The following is a 14336-nucleotide window of genomic DNA, read 5'->3' as shown; positions in this document are numbered from 1 at the left end:
TTTGTATTTTTAGTAGAGATGGGGTTTCACCATGTTGGCCAGGATGGTCTTCTATCTCCTGACCTTGTGATCTGCCCGCCTCAGCCTCCCAAAGTGCTGGGATTACAGGCATGAACCACCGCGCCCGGCCTGGGATAGGTTTTTATATTTATCTCAAGGATTCATGTTTTTCATTATTTCTTAAAGTTTTCAGCCATTATCTCTTTAAATATAACCTTTCATCCATCTCTCTATTTTTAGACCTCATATTTTTCCTCCATATCTCTTATCATCTCTTTATTTTCTGTTCCATTGTCTCTTTTTTCTACATTTCTTCAGAACTATCTTCCAACACAGTAATTTTCTTTTCAGTTGTGATTAATTTGCCTTTTTTTTTTTTTTTTTTTTTTTTTTTAACAATTCTATTTCTGGAAGTTCCTTTTGTTTCTTGTTCTTCAAATACACCTGCTTGCTCTTCTTTGTGAATGAGTCTTTTATGTAAACAATTCATGCATAGCTATTTTCTAAATCTGACAATTTCAGTATCTGCAGTTCTTGTGTGGTTAACTATTATTTGTTGATTCTACTCACACTGTGTTACCTTCTTTTAGGCTTTAATGAGCTTACTGCTTGATTTTAATCTGTAGGAATCTTGGGAAAGTAAAACGGGCAAACATTTCTTAGGATTGTCATGAGGTCAAGAGATTGAGACCAACCTGGCCAACATGGTGAAATCCCATCTCTACTAAAAATACAAAAATTAGCTGGGTGTGGTGGCGCATGCCTGTAGTCCCAGCTACTCCGGAGGCTGAGGCAGGAGAATCGCTTGAACCCAGGAGGCAGAGGTTGCAGTGAGCGGAGATCATGCATCTGCATTCCAGCTTGGGCAACACAGCAAGACTCCCTCTTAAAAAAAAAACAAACAGAGAGGAATGTTATCTGTTTCTGACAGTGTCCAAGGGTTGCCACCAACCTGATACTATTTCACATCCCTGAGAGGTAAAAGGCTCAGGCTCAGGCTGTCTCCTGCTGGTCCTAGGCTCAAACGGTAGCAGTGCTGCTATCTGCACCTACCCCCAACTCGCAGGCCATCCATACCCAACTTCTCAGCTTCCTTAAAATTCCTTCAGTCCATCTACGGGGGTCAAAATGAGGCAGACATGCTTAGAGTGATGACCTCTCCCTCAACAGAGGTCTACTTGAACTAGTGTACTGTTTCCAGGAGAACAACTCCCATATCCTTTTTAACACCATTGTCATGAATGAAGAGTCACAGAAATTCACTCCTTGTTTGCTAACAATCAAAATCTTAACATCACTATCTGCTTTGACTCCACCAGGACCAAATTTCTTATGTCCTTTATCCTTGTTTATATCAGTTACCACAAGAACCACTAGACTCCTAGGTCACTGCTCATTTCCCACACCCAAATCTCCCTAACGTTCTATACATCTCTGCTGCAGCCCCTTCTCCTTGCCAATTCCTGAACCCTTCTACTATGCCCCCTACAACTTATGGTTCATTATCAGCAAAATTAATTTCAACCATTTTTTTTAAACGCAGACTCACTTTGTCACCCAGGCTGGAGTGCAGTGGTGCAATCTCTCATTGTAGCCTCAACCTCCCAGACTCAAGTGATCCTCCCACTTTAGCCTCCCAGTAGCTGGGACGACTGGCACATGCCACCATGCCTGGCTAAGTTTTGTATTTTTTGTAGAGATCAGTTTTGCCATATTGCCCAGGCTGATCTTGAACTCCTGAACTCAAGTGATCTGCCCACCTCAGACTCTCAAAGTGCTGGGATTACAGGTATGAGCCACTGTGCCCATCCTCAAGCATTGTTCTGATTTCTCCCTTCACCTTGCTAAAACTGAAATCTGGCTCATCCCTGAGAGCAGTATTCCCTTGTAGCCTTCTCAAGTACTGGCAATTTTTCTTTCTCATACCTCTGTTACCACTGGGCCTGGAGGTCAGATAAGGCCTCCTTGTTTCTCACTGCTACTTTCTATCTTTCTTCTCCCTAAAACTCTCAGCTTTGATTTTCCCGTCATCAGATTTTATTACCTATCACCCTCATTTTGATGTCACCTATCAATCTTTGGGTTAACCCCAGCTCCACCCTCTATTTTCTCAGTAATTTTGGCTCCTGGGATACTACCACTCTCTCCAAGTCTTACTTAATGGTAATTTCAATGTACATGGAGATAATTCTTCCAACACCCTGACCTCTCATTTCTTTTTTTAAAAAAACGTTTTTATTTTCATAGGTTATTGGGGAACAAGTGCTGTTTGGTTACACAAATAAATTCTTTAGCAGTGATTTGTGAGATTTTGGTGCACCCATCACCTGAACAGTATATACTGCAAACAATTTGTAGTCTTTTATCCATCACCCCCTTCCCACCCCTTCCCCCTGAGTTCCGAAAGTCCACTGTGTCATTCTTATGCTTTTGCTTCCTCATAGCTTAACTCCCACTTATGAGAGAGAACATATGATGTTTTGCTTTTCCATTCCTGAGTTACTTCACTTAGAATAATAGTCTCCAATCTCATCCAGTTCACTGCAAATGCCATTAATCCATTCCTTTTTTATGGCTGAGTAGTATTTCATCACACACACACATGCACGCGCACACACATACACACACACACACACACACAAACACACAGTTTCATCCACTCGTTGATGATAGACATTTGGGTTGGTCCCACATTTTTGCAATTGCGAATTGTGCTGCTATAAACTGTGTGTGCAATATCTTTTTTGTATAATGACTTCTTTTCCTCTGGGTAGAAACCCAGTAGTGGGATTGCTGGATCGAACAGTTCTACTTTTAGTTCTTTAATCTCCACACTGTTTTCCATAGTCGTTGTACTAGTTTACATTCCCACCAGTAGTGTAGAAGTGTTCCCTGTTCACTGCATCCATGCCAACATCTTTTTTTTTTTTTTTATTATGGCCATTCTTGCAGGAGTAAGGTGGTATATCTCATCACGGTTTTGATTTGTATTTGCCTGATCATTAGTGATGTTGAGCATTTTTTCACATATTTGTTGGCCATTTGTATATCTTCTTTTGAGAATTATCTATTTATGTCCTTAGCCCACTTTTTGACAGGATTTTTTTTCTTACTAATTTGAGTTTGTTGTAGATTCTGGGTATTAGTCCATTGTCAGTCCATTCTCTAATGGGAGAAAATCATTGTGATGATTTTCTCCCATTCTGTGGGTTGTCTGTTTACTCTGCTCTTCCTTTTGCAATGCAAAAGCTCTTTAGTTTAAGTCCCAGCTATTTATCTTTGTTTTTGTTGCTTTTGGGTTCTTGGTCATTAAATCCTTGCCTAAGCCAATGTCTAGAAAGGTTCTTCCAATGTTCTATTCTATAATTTTTATAGTTTCAGGTCTTAAAGTCCTTGATCCGTCTTGAGTTGATTTTTGTAAAAAGTGATAGAAAAGGATCCAGTTTCACTCCCCTATATATGGCTTGCCAATTATACCAGCACCATTTGTTGAATAGGGTGTCTTTTCCTCCACTTTGTTTTTGTTTGCGTTGTCAAAGATCTGTTGGCTGTTAAGTATTTGGGTTTATTTCTGGATTCCGTATTTTGTTCCATTGCTGACCTCTCAGTTCCTTAAACTCCTCTCCTCCTTCTCTACCTCCCTCAGAAATGCATTCATATAACAATACTCAGACTATCTCATTATCAGTAACTGTATCTCACTATAATCTTGACTTCATGCATTACTCTCTCTGACCACCACCTCCTGTCTTTCCAGCTCATTCCCCCTGGTCCCACAAAAACTCTATCTATCCTTCAATCCTACCTCCAATCCATTGATCTAGTCATCTTGATACTTTATTCATCTTCCAACCCAGTCTGTATTTTTTACTGAGGTAAAATAGACATACACAATTTACGATCTTTAAATGTACAGGTCAGTGGTAAAAAAAACATTTATATTCCTTTTGCTCCTTCATGTCCTCCATGCTCCTCCCCTTCCTGGCTATGGTAACCACAAATCTACTATCTTCATCAGATCTGCTTTTTCAGCTTCCACATGAGAGGGAACATGCAGTATTTGTCTGTGCTTGGCTTATTTCACTTAATGGCCTCCATTTCCATTCACATTGCTGCAAATGACATGATTTCATTCTTTTTTATGGCTGAATAATAAATATTCCATTGTGTAGCTATACCACTTCTTGTTTGCCCATTTATCAGTTCATGGTTATTTGGGTTGTTTCCATTTTGGGGCTATTATAAGTAATGCTGCTATGAACATTCATGTGCAAGTTTCTGTAGAAACATAGTTTCAACTCTCCTGGGTATAAATAAAGAAATGGAATTGCTGGATTGTATGGTAACTCTGTGTTGAACTTTTTTAGGAATTGCCAAATTGTTTTCCACAGCAGCTGTACCATTTACATTCCAACCAGCCATGTATGAGAGTTCCAATTTCTTTATATCCTTACCAATACTTATTTTCCTTTTTTTGATGATAGCCATCCTAATGAGAGTAAAGTAGTATCTTTTTGGTTTTGATATGCATATGATAATATGATTAATGATGCTGCACTTTTTTTGTGTGTGCTTATTGGGCATTTGTATTTCTTCTTTGGAACAGATATTTGAAATATCTATTCAAATCTTTTGCCCATTTAGAAACTGGGTTGTCTTTTTATTAAGAGTTCTTTATTATTCTGTATATTATACCTTTATCTGATAAATGATTTGTAAATACTTTATCCCATTCTGTGGGTTGTTTTTTTCACTTTCTTGATAGTGTCTTTTAATACACAAGGCTATTTTTTAGGACTTAGTTTTTATACGTTCCAAATTATTTTTTCTTGTTTGTTCTTTTGGTGTCCTATTAAGTGACTGTTGCCTCATCTAAGGTCATGAAGATTTATACTTTTATTTTCTTCTTCTAACAGTTGTATTATTTTAGCTCTTACATTAGGTCTTTAATCTATTTTGAACTAATTGTTGTGTTAGGTAGGGTCCTGTCTTAGTCCATTTGTATTTCTATAACAAAATACTGGAGACTGAATAATTTATAAAGAACTGAAATTTATTTCCCATGGTGCTAGAGATTGGGAAGTTCAAGATCAAGGTGGCAGCAGAATTGGTATCTGGTGAGGGCTGCGCTCTGCTCCCAGGATGGCACTTTGCTGCTTCATCCTCTGGAGGGAACATTGTGTCCCAACATGGTGGAAGGGACAGAAGGACAAGAGTGTGCTTCCTTCAACCAAGACCTTTTTACAAGGGTGCTAATCTCGTTCATGAAGGCTCTGCTCAAAGGCTTCCACCAAAAGGCTACACACCTCTTAATACTGTTGCACTGTGGATTAAGTTTCAACATGAATTTTGAAGGGACACCATCATTCAAACCATAGCAGATCTAAATTCATTACTTTGCATGTAGATATCCAGTTGCCCTAGAACCATTTGTTTTAAAGACTATTCTTGCCTCCACTGAATGGTCTCGGCACAGACACATGAGTTTATTTCTGGAATAGATTCTCAATTCTATTCCAATGATTTACATACATCTCTTTCTAATACTTAAGAGCACTTTTATTAATGCACTACAATTGTTTACTTCCCCCATTAAACTGTGAGTTCCTTGATATCAGGAGCCACATCATTGTTCATCTTAGTATTTTTAACTCATCATTTAACAGACTCTCAAAACATGCTCACTGAACAAATGAAATTAACCACTTAGTTTTGAGGAGAAGAATGGGAATGGAGTCTACAATAAAGATGGTTCCCTTTCCCATGTAGTACTTCACCTTATGAGGTAGCTTTGAAATTCTGACACCCCTTCTCCACTATTCAAATTGGCAATTATTGATTCTAACATTTACTGAACCCCTTCTCATACAGAAATAGGGGCACTGCAAAGTTTACAATTGAGAAAAAGAGATAATGTCATGAGCCCAAATAGCTATAATTAAAAACAGTTAAATGTTGTAAGATAACACAAAGGAAATACTACTGGAGTTAGAAGGGGCAGAAATCACTGTCAACCAGGATATCCATGAGTATACAAATCACTCACCTAATCTTCTTGGAGGGCAATTAATACTTCACATTCAATGCCAAAAGGTTTTTTTTTGTTTTTTTTTTTTGTTTTTTGTTTTGTTTTGTTTTTTTTTTAAAGAGGAGACAGGGTTTGAATTTTACTAATAATGTGGTTTGTGGATTTTGATTATCTTTGAAGGGAAAGACCAGCTGTTCTCTTAAAATAAATCCCTAGGCCCTACTGAATTATTTTTGTTTATTTGACATATACCTCAAAAGTGCAACCAATATTATTATTTAAATTAAAAATACTTAACTTGAACAATTCACAGATTATTGAATTCAGGTGACAGAGAATAAGAATTGGGCATCTTAAGTCATGGGTCTGAATAATATTTTAGGCCTTCCTCCTCTTCTCCACACAATTACTATTAAGCTGAGTTTTTCAAATTTTTTTTTTAAGAGGCAGGGTCTTGCTCTGTCACCCAGGCTGGAGTGCAGTGGCATGATCACAGCTCAATGCAGCTTTGAACGCCTGGGCTAAAGTGATCCTCCTACTTTAGCCTCCCTAGTAGCTAGGACTATAGGCATGCACCACCATGCCTGGCTAACTTTTTAGTTTGTTGTAGAACTGGAGTTTTGCTTTTATGCCTCAGCTGGTCTCAAACTCCTATCCTCAAGTGATCCTGTTGCCTTGGCCTCCCAAACTGGTGGGATTAAAGGTGTGAGCCACCACTCGCTGTCTAAACTGATTTTTAAGAAAGACACAATGGTTTCAAATCTTGGATATGAAGTTTTTAAATAAAAATATACTACTAGAAAATATATAAATTTACAGTCTATGAATTGTTTCTTGTTCAAAGATCTGGTATCAGAAACAGACGAAAGCGGGATGGAGGACAATTTAGTGTATTAGGAACATGATCTATACAAAAGGTCGGCCAATTAAAAAAAAAAAAGGGAACATGGTCTTTGGAGTCAGACTGACTTGGAATAGCAGTTCCTTCAGTTGGGGCTATATAACCTGAGCATTTTTGGGTCTCTAAAATGTAGGTAATAAGGATTTAATAAGATCTTTGTTATCACTTCAGAGTGATAAGGATTTAATAAGATGACACATATAAAATGTCCATAAGGTAAGTATTCAATAGCTAGTAAAGGAGAATATGGGTATTAATAAAAACCAGAAGCCCAGGACAGTCATTCTCTGTAATCAGAGGGATCAGGGTTTGGGGTCATATAGACTTAAATTGCTGCCTTTACCAACGTCGTGTGTGAACTTCGCTTATCGTTTCAAGTGGAAGGGGTTACCATTGCCTGTTTTACTCACCCTAGGTCATATACCACCCCAGGTTGAGAACGTAAGCCAGTTTGAGTCAGTCACAGAGCAAAAACCTGACTCAATATAATACCTACTTGCTTTGCGGTCCAATGGATGAGAAATTCATTCAATATCTAGCCATGTGATATGATTTAGGGTAAATTACAAAACCTTTCTAATTTTGCCTTTCATCTTTCAAGTGACTCCTTTTGCAAAAGTAAGTATATTTCAAAAACATTTTAAGGCAGCAATACTCTGTGTTTTTTAAAGGCTAATTTTCTTAGTTATTTGCAATGAAAACAGCCTGCAGGTCTCCAGTGTAAGGTTCCCATTTCATGGCAGGAAGAAATAGATTAACATTATTTTATAACCTTACATAACATATTCTATACCTTTATCAGGGAAAATAATTATCAATTTATAAGATTCCTAAAAGTACAACTCTGAAAATGTCAGTTTTGTGCACATAGGACTCCAAACTTTAATGATACACCCATCACACAGTCAGGAAGCAGAACAATTCCTCAGAAAAAAAGCAAAAATGCCAAGATGCTCTCCAACCACAATTTTTTTTAAATCTATGAAACAATTTCCTTACAAATTAAGTAGTTTTTATAAGTAGTGACATTTATCATTGATGTGATCTGTTTAATATGACTGTAGTTAGAAGGGAAGTTGGGCCTGTAATTTTTTTCAGAAATTGAAAAAAGTGCCATCATTAAGATAAGGAAGAGAAAGATTTGTATCCATCTTTTTGGGACATGTAAGGTGAGAGTGAAGTCTCACAGTTGGAGAATTTGTGGATATTGCTGGAGGAATTGGAGATGCTCTCTAGTAAGCGGGTAATCCCTCTTCCCCGAACACTGCTGTTTTGGCCAGAAATGTTCGCCCTAGATGGGTAATCACCTAGGATATTGAAAATATGAGAAAAAAAATATAGTAATTTTATAATTTCTTAAGAAAGAGATGCCTCAATTAACTGACTCATCCTACTGTAGGCCTTTCACTAAGCCATAATTCAATGGATCAAGAATAAAAAAATGTTTTTCTTTTTGGCCCAAGAAATTTTCAGTTGAAGTTCTTTAGGTATTACTTGAAATTTCGTGTCATTAGCTTTTAAAGTTTCTCACCTCCCAAAAGATATTATTAAAATCAAAACTATAAAGCTGTTGCTGTTACAACAAAAACAGGTTTTCTCTTAAAGTCCTGAACAAATTCTGAGGAATAAGTTACAACGTATCAAAGTGACCCCAAAATGTACATTATCTAAATTGTGCAAGGTGCTAATGCCAAATAAAACCCCCAATTCAACAAGCTCCTTATATCCCAAAACTAATTTAGAAATCACTGTTTAAATACCACACCCTGGGATCTTAGTAATAGTCCCTAACCTTGTTTAGGTGCATTTTTGTAAAATATAAGGTGCTTACCAATGGGTGTGTTTGATCTTTGTTCCTGATTAGAAGAGTTGAAATGAGAGAATCCTGGACTCCCGACCCTTAGCTTCTGTAAGTAACAGGAAAATACCAGGGGGAAATTTGTTTACTTCTTATCAATTATTGGATGGTTTTCAATTTCAAATTACTGTTTAAAAATCCAAACTAATACTCAAATACTTTTCCAATATCTGATCAATTTTTGCTGCAAAGAGAAGGAGAAGATAGGATAGACTCTGGGGGGAGATTAGGAATTACAGGGTAAAAAGGGTTTGCCTTTTTTTTTTAAGTGAGATTATAGCATGTTTGCTGATAATGCGTTAGAACAGAGTGAAACCCTGATGATACAGGAGGGGAAAATTACTGAAGCCATGTTCATGAGTGGTAAGGGAAGGAAATTTAATGTATAAGTAGACACATTGGTTTCAGATAGTAGCAGAAAATTCATTCATTAAAACAGGAGTAAAGCAGAGGATATGGTAGATTCAGGTAGATGAGTGGTAGGAATATGCAGAAAATCTCTCCCAATTGCTTCTATTTTCTCAGAGAAATAGAAGGCAAAGGCATCAGCTAGAGCAAGGGTGAGGGAAGAGGTGATGAAATTTGAAGGAAAAAGGTGGTGAGAAATAACTGCCTAGGAGATTAGGAAATTAATCAGACTAGAGAAATGAATATCTGCCAGGCAACAATAAAGGCCCCTTGAAGTTGGTGGTGCTAAATATTCGGTAAGATCAGTCGGCATGGCAGTTCCTTTCTAGCTGCAATTAGCTTCATAGGCCTAGGAGGAGAGTAAGTGAAGAGTTAGATGTAATCAGGGTTAGTATCTGTCAAGTATGATGAAAAAAAGAGGGCCAATGGAGTTGACAAGTGCATGCAAGGCAATGGAAAACACAGGCCAAGGAATCTGAGTTGGGAAGGAAGAAGGTGAAGGGTAGAGACAAAGGTATAAAGGAGGAGATGTAGGCTACAGCATTACCAGTGTGAATGGCGCCCCGGAGTTGTGCAATGAAGTGGCCCTGTAAGGGAGTGTAAAACAATGGAGGCATAAACGAATTGTATATCCCAGTAGAGACTAAATAATTGTTGGCACCGGGTTACTAGAAGATGGTGGTAGTCTGAGAGGTGGATGCTTGAAGTCAAGATTATGAAGGAGGTACCACTGGGTCCAGGATATGATTGTTTGGTAGAAGACAAGATTATTGAAGGAGAGGAAATCAAAGAACTGAGAGGTTAGGCAGCTGGAAGGATTACATGCAGAGAAATTGAAATAAATAATTCTGATGTGAAAACCAGTTTTCCAGATCAGTGTTGTTCTAAGAACAAGAGGAACCAATTTAGGAGTCTACTGACTCCAAAAGGGCCATCAGGTACTACATCCTGGATGGCAGGAAATTCAAAGCCTAGGAATGTTGGGGAGACTGTATAAAGAAGTCTGGAAGCCACAATCAAGGACAACTACTTCAAATCTAGGCCCATGACAAATGAAGAAGAAAAAGATGTCACCATTTGAAAGGGGTAATAGAAAAGCAGTGTCCTTAGAGGAGTGTCAGTTGTAGTTAGAACCAAGAAGGTAAATAGATTTTCCCCCAAAGATAACAAAGATATCTGAAATTTTGCTGATAACTAAGGCTGAGAAAACCCACAGGAAGGTTTCTCAGCAGTTGGGAAGGGCTGGGAAATAGGATCAGCCAAATAAGATGAGTCTGGGAGATGAGAATCTAGGTGTCCCTAGGCTTCCTGTAGTTAACTGATGTAAACAGTGAAAAAGCATATTGTTGAGATTAATTCTGATGATGTCCACAAGATGGTGGTGATGAGGCTAAGGCAGGGTTTCTCAACCTGGGCACTAATGATATTTTAGGCTGGAAAATGCTTTGCTGTGGAAAGGTGACCTGTCTATACAGAATGTTTAATAGCATTACTGGCCTTTATCCACTAAATGCCAGGGGCACCCCCTCCCTAGATGTGACAATCAAAAATGTCCCCAGGCATTGTCAGATGTCCCATAGAGGACACAAAATAGAGTTGAGAACCACTGGGCAAAAGGTTAAAAGGGAGAATACAGAGTGGTCTCACCCAGAATATACATGGAGAGCTCTGGAGTCTGTTTTTATTTTTAAATTATCATACAGTAAAATGTTTTCTTTTTGTATACATATCTATGAAGTTTAACCTATGTACAGAGTTGTGTATATACCACAATCAGAATACAGAGCCATTCTATTACCTCAAAAACCTCCCTCATGCTCAATCCCTTTACAGACACCCTGCTCCCACCCCTAACCCCTGGGAACCACTAACTGTTCTTCATTGTTACAGTTTTGTCTTCAAAAAATGTCATAGAATGGAATCATACAGTATATTATGAAGTATATAATTCTGGAGACTGCTTCTTTTGTTCAGCATAATTAACTAGGATGAATCTAGTTCTATGTCAGTAGTTCATTCCATTTCTTGAGTTTCCTTTTTACCAAATGTTTAACTATTTTAATATATCAATATTTATTTATTACCTATTAAGTTCTAAGGCATGGAGGCCTTGGCACTGTCATATATTGCTGCATTTAATCCTAATAAATACTAGCCCCTATTATTGTTCTTGTTTAATACATAAAAAATTAGTACAGAAAGTTCAAGTATCTTGCATAAAAACACAAAGCTTGTATGTAGCAGAACCTAAAATAACATTCAGGAATTTTGACCCTAGAGCCCATACTCTTAAAGTGCTATGCACTTATTGGTGTAGAGGCCTACTAATAAGTAAACTGCAGGGAGGGAAGGAAAGTGGTAGAGAAATTAGATAGCTTTTAATTAAATCCTAAATCAGGTCCAACATTTTTGAAGTAGATGTTTAGAATATTTATATGACCTACATTCAGATATTTAATTTTTGGAATAAATCTTTGGAAATGTTTTACATAAAGACTAAATACTGGTTTTAACTTTCTTAAAACTTTGTTAAATTAGTAGGAAATATACCAGAAAAAAAAAAAAAGAATTTTACACAAGACACAACTGGGTTAGGGACTGTTTGACATTCCATGAAGGACTTCAAAATAATGTTTAAGGAGAGGGAAAGAACCAAACAAAGCCTTGATCTTTTGCTGCTATTGGCCAGAATCACATTGAGTAGAACAGCTAGAGAGACCAGCAGCTCTTAGAAGTCAGTTCCTTACCTGGTAACGCCCTGCATCCAATACAACCATTTTGGGTGTCACACTATTGCTGGCCTCATAATCTTGTAGTGGTACATGAGCCTCTGTAAGCTGGATTCCAAAGAGAGTACCCAGAGAATTACTGATGCAGTACCTTTAAAAGAAAGAAAAATCTCACTATCAGAATCTAATTTAATTCATTCTAAAAGTATTTGTATTTTAAAATCCCTAACAAAAAGAAAGTGTCTGAGATACTGTTATAAACTGGGAAAAAATAAATTTGGAGATTCAGAAAAGTCATATAAATAAATAGCAATACACATAATACAACAGGTTATTACTGATAAGCAACCTTCTGATTACCAGATAAAATTTTACTTTTATTTTAAAGGTATGGGAATGAAGGTAAAGATCACTAGGATTCCCAAATATTTAAGGCAAGGAGAGGGCAGCAGCAGAAATAAGACTACAACCATAAATCATAATTTATCCTCTGAACCAATATCACCTGCTGGGCCACCAGAGCACCCAGATATCTGGGGCTCCAGGTACTTTCACTACAAAATGAGAACAAAGGTCTATGTGTTGGAGCACCCCAACAAGGAAGCAATAAGTGGTTCTGAAAGTTCACCCATATTGCTAAGGACAGGTGACATGAACAGAAAATAAAAGTAGTATGATGTACAAAACCACCTTTATTTTTATTTTTTTTGTCGGTACATAGTAGGTGTATATATTTATGGGGTACATAAGATGTTTTGATACAAGCATGCAATATGTAGTAATCACATCATGGAAGATGGTGTATCTGTCCCTTCACGTATTTATCCTTTGTATTATAAACAATCCAATGATACTCTTTTAGTTATTTTCAAATGTACAATTAAATTATTATTGACTATAGTCACTCTACTGTGCTATCAAATACTAGGTCTTATTCAGTCATTCAAACTATTTTTTTGTACCAATTAACAATCCCCACTTCCCCCTCACCCCTCTAGTACTTACCTTCCTGCCTCTAGTAATCATCCTTCTGTTCTCTATCTCCATGAATTTAATTGTTTTGATTTTTAGATTCCACAAATAAATGAGAACATGTGACATTTATCTTCTTGTGCCTGGCTTATTTCACTTTACATAATGACCTCTAGTTCCATCTATGCTGTTGCAAATGACTGAATCTCATTCTTTTTTATGGCTGAATAGTACTCTATTACGTACAAGTACCACATTTTCTTATTCATCTGCTGATGGATACTTAGGTTGCTTCCAAATCTTGGCTATTGTGAACAATGCTGCAACAAACATGGGAGTGTAGATTTTTTTTTGATATATTTCCTTTCTTTAGGGGATATACCCAGCAGTGGAAGTGCTGGATCATATGGTAGCTCTATTTTTAGTTTTTTGGAGAATCTCCAAACTGTTCCCAATAGTGGCTGTATTAACTTACATCCCACCAGCAGTGTAAGGGTTCCCTTTTCTCCAAATCCTCACCAGCATTTGCTATTGCATATCCTTTAGACATAAGCCATTTTAAGCCAGCGTGAGATAATATCTTACTGTAGTTTTAATTTGACCACCTTTGTTTTAAAAGAGCATTGTGGAAACAGATTTACCCTGGCTGCCAAAGCAGCAGCAAGCAAAACAGCGCAAAATAATTTAATCAGAATACAATATCATGAAGCACCTCCTCTCCCAAACTTACGCAGTCTTCTTGCAAACAGCTAAAGCACAGGAGAGAATATCATTTTCTTCATGCCACTTGCACCTGTACAAAAAAAATGGACTTTAATATCCTAACTGAAATGGCACTGCTTAAAGGTTTTTACATGCCAGATTCCTATCTGAAATCATTTAAAAAATGAGCTTACTCAAAGATTAAAACTTCAAATTTAACATAAAGAATTTTAAAAAACAGATTTTAATGCTATCTTCTCTGATAAAAATTCATGACACTATGCAACCTACACATAACCATACAGTCAAATTTTACCTTGAAATAAAATGAGTTGCTCTGGCACACTGGTGACACACAGTTATTCAACATTTATTCAATGTACACTATTTGCCAGGCCTTGCAGTAAACACTAGTAATACAGTACTGAAAAAACAGAAACTATTGTCCACACGAAACTTACTTTCCAGTGGGAAAGACAGACCAGGAAAGATATACAAGCATAATACACAGTAAATTAGAAAACTGAGAAAGTTCTAAGGAGAAAAAAGAAGATGACATAAAATATTAGGGAGGGGTAACATTTTAGATAAACTGTCAATCAATGAAAGGCATCACTGGCCAGGCACGGTGGCTCACGCCTGTAATCCCAGCACTTTGGGAGGCCGAGGCGGGTGGATCACGAGGTCAAGAGATCAAGACCATCCTGGTCAACATGGTGAAACCCCGTCTCTACTAAA

At 37.3% G+C, this 14336-nt stretch overlaps 1 protein-coding gene across 2 annotated transcripts in view; it reads right to left on the bottom strand.

Annotated features, from left to right (window-relative positions):
- Nucleotides 1-7697: 7697 nt before the first annotated feature.
- The window catches only part of MAEL (maelstrom spermatogenic transposon silencer), a 48714-nt gene continuing 42075 nt past the window's right edge, over nucleotides 7698-14336 (bottom strand). The window contains exons 9-12 of one of the 2 annotated variants that reach the window (XM_017534074.2): nucleotides 13627-13689; nucleotides 11943-12075; nucleotides 8761-8836; nucleotides 7698-8236 (exon numbers count right to left, since the gene is read on the bottom strand). In XM_017534074.2, the coding sequence (XP_017389563.1) occupies nucleotides 8049-8236; nucleotides 8761-8836; nucleotides 11943-12075; nucleotides 13627-13689 (460 nt within the window). In that variant the 3' untranslated portion in view covers nucleotides 7698-8048. The remainder of the gene's footprint in view (nucleotides 8237-8760; nucleotides 8837-11942; nucleotides 12076-13626; nucleotides 13690-14336) is intronic. The other variant, XM_017534076.2, reaches the window with a different exon arrangement.

This window comes from Cebus imitator, unplaced genomic scaffold (genome assembly GCF_001604975.1).
Source record: "Cebus imitator isolate Cc_AM_T3 unplaced genomic scaffold, Cebus_imitator-1.0 Scaffold84, whole genome shotgun sequence".
Classification (NCBI taxonomy): Eukaryota; Metazoa; Chordata; class Mammalia; order Primates; family Cebidae; genus Cebus; species Cebus imitator.
This window is presented reverse-complemented; position numbering and strand designations above follow the sequence as displayed.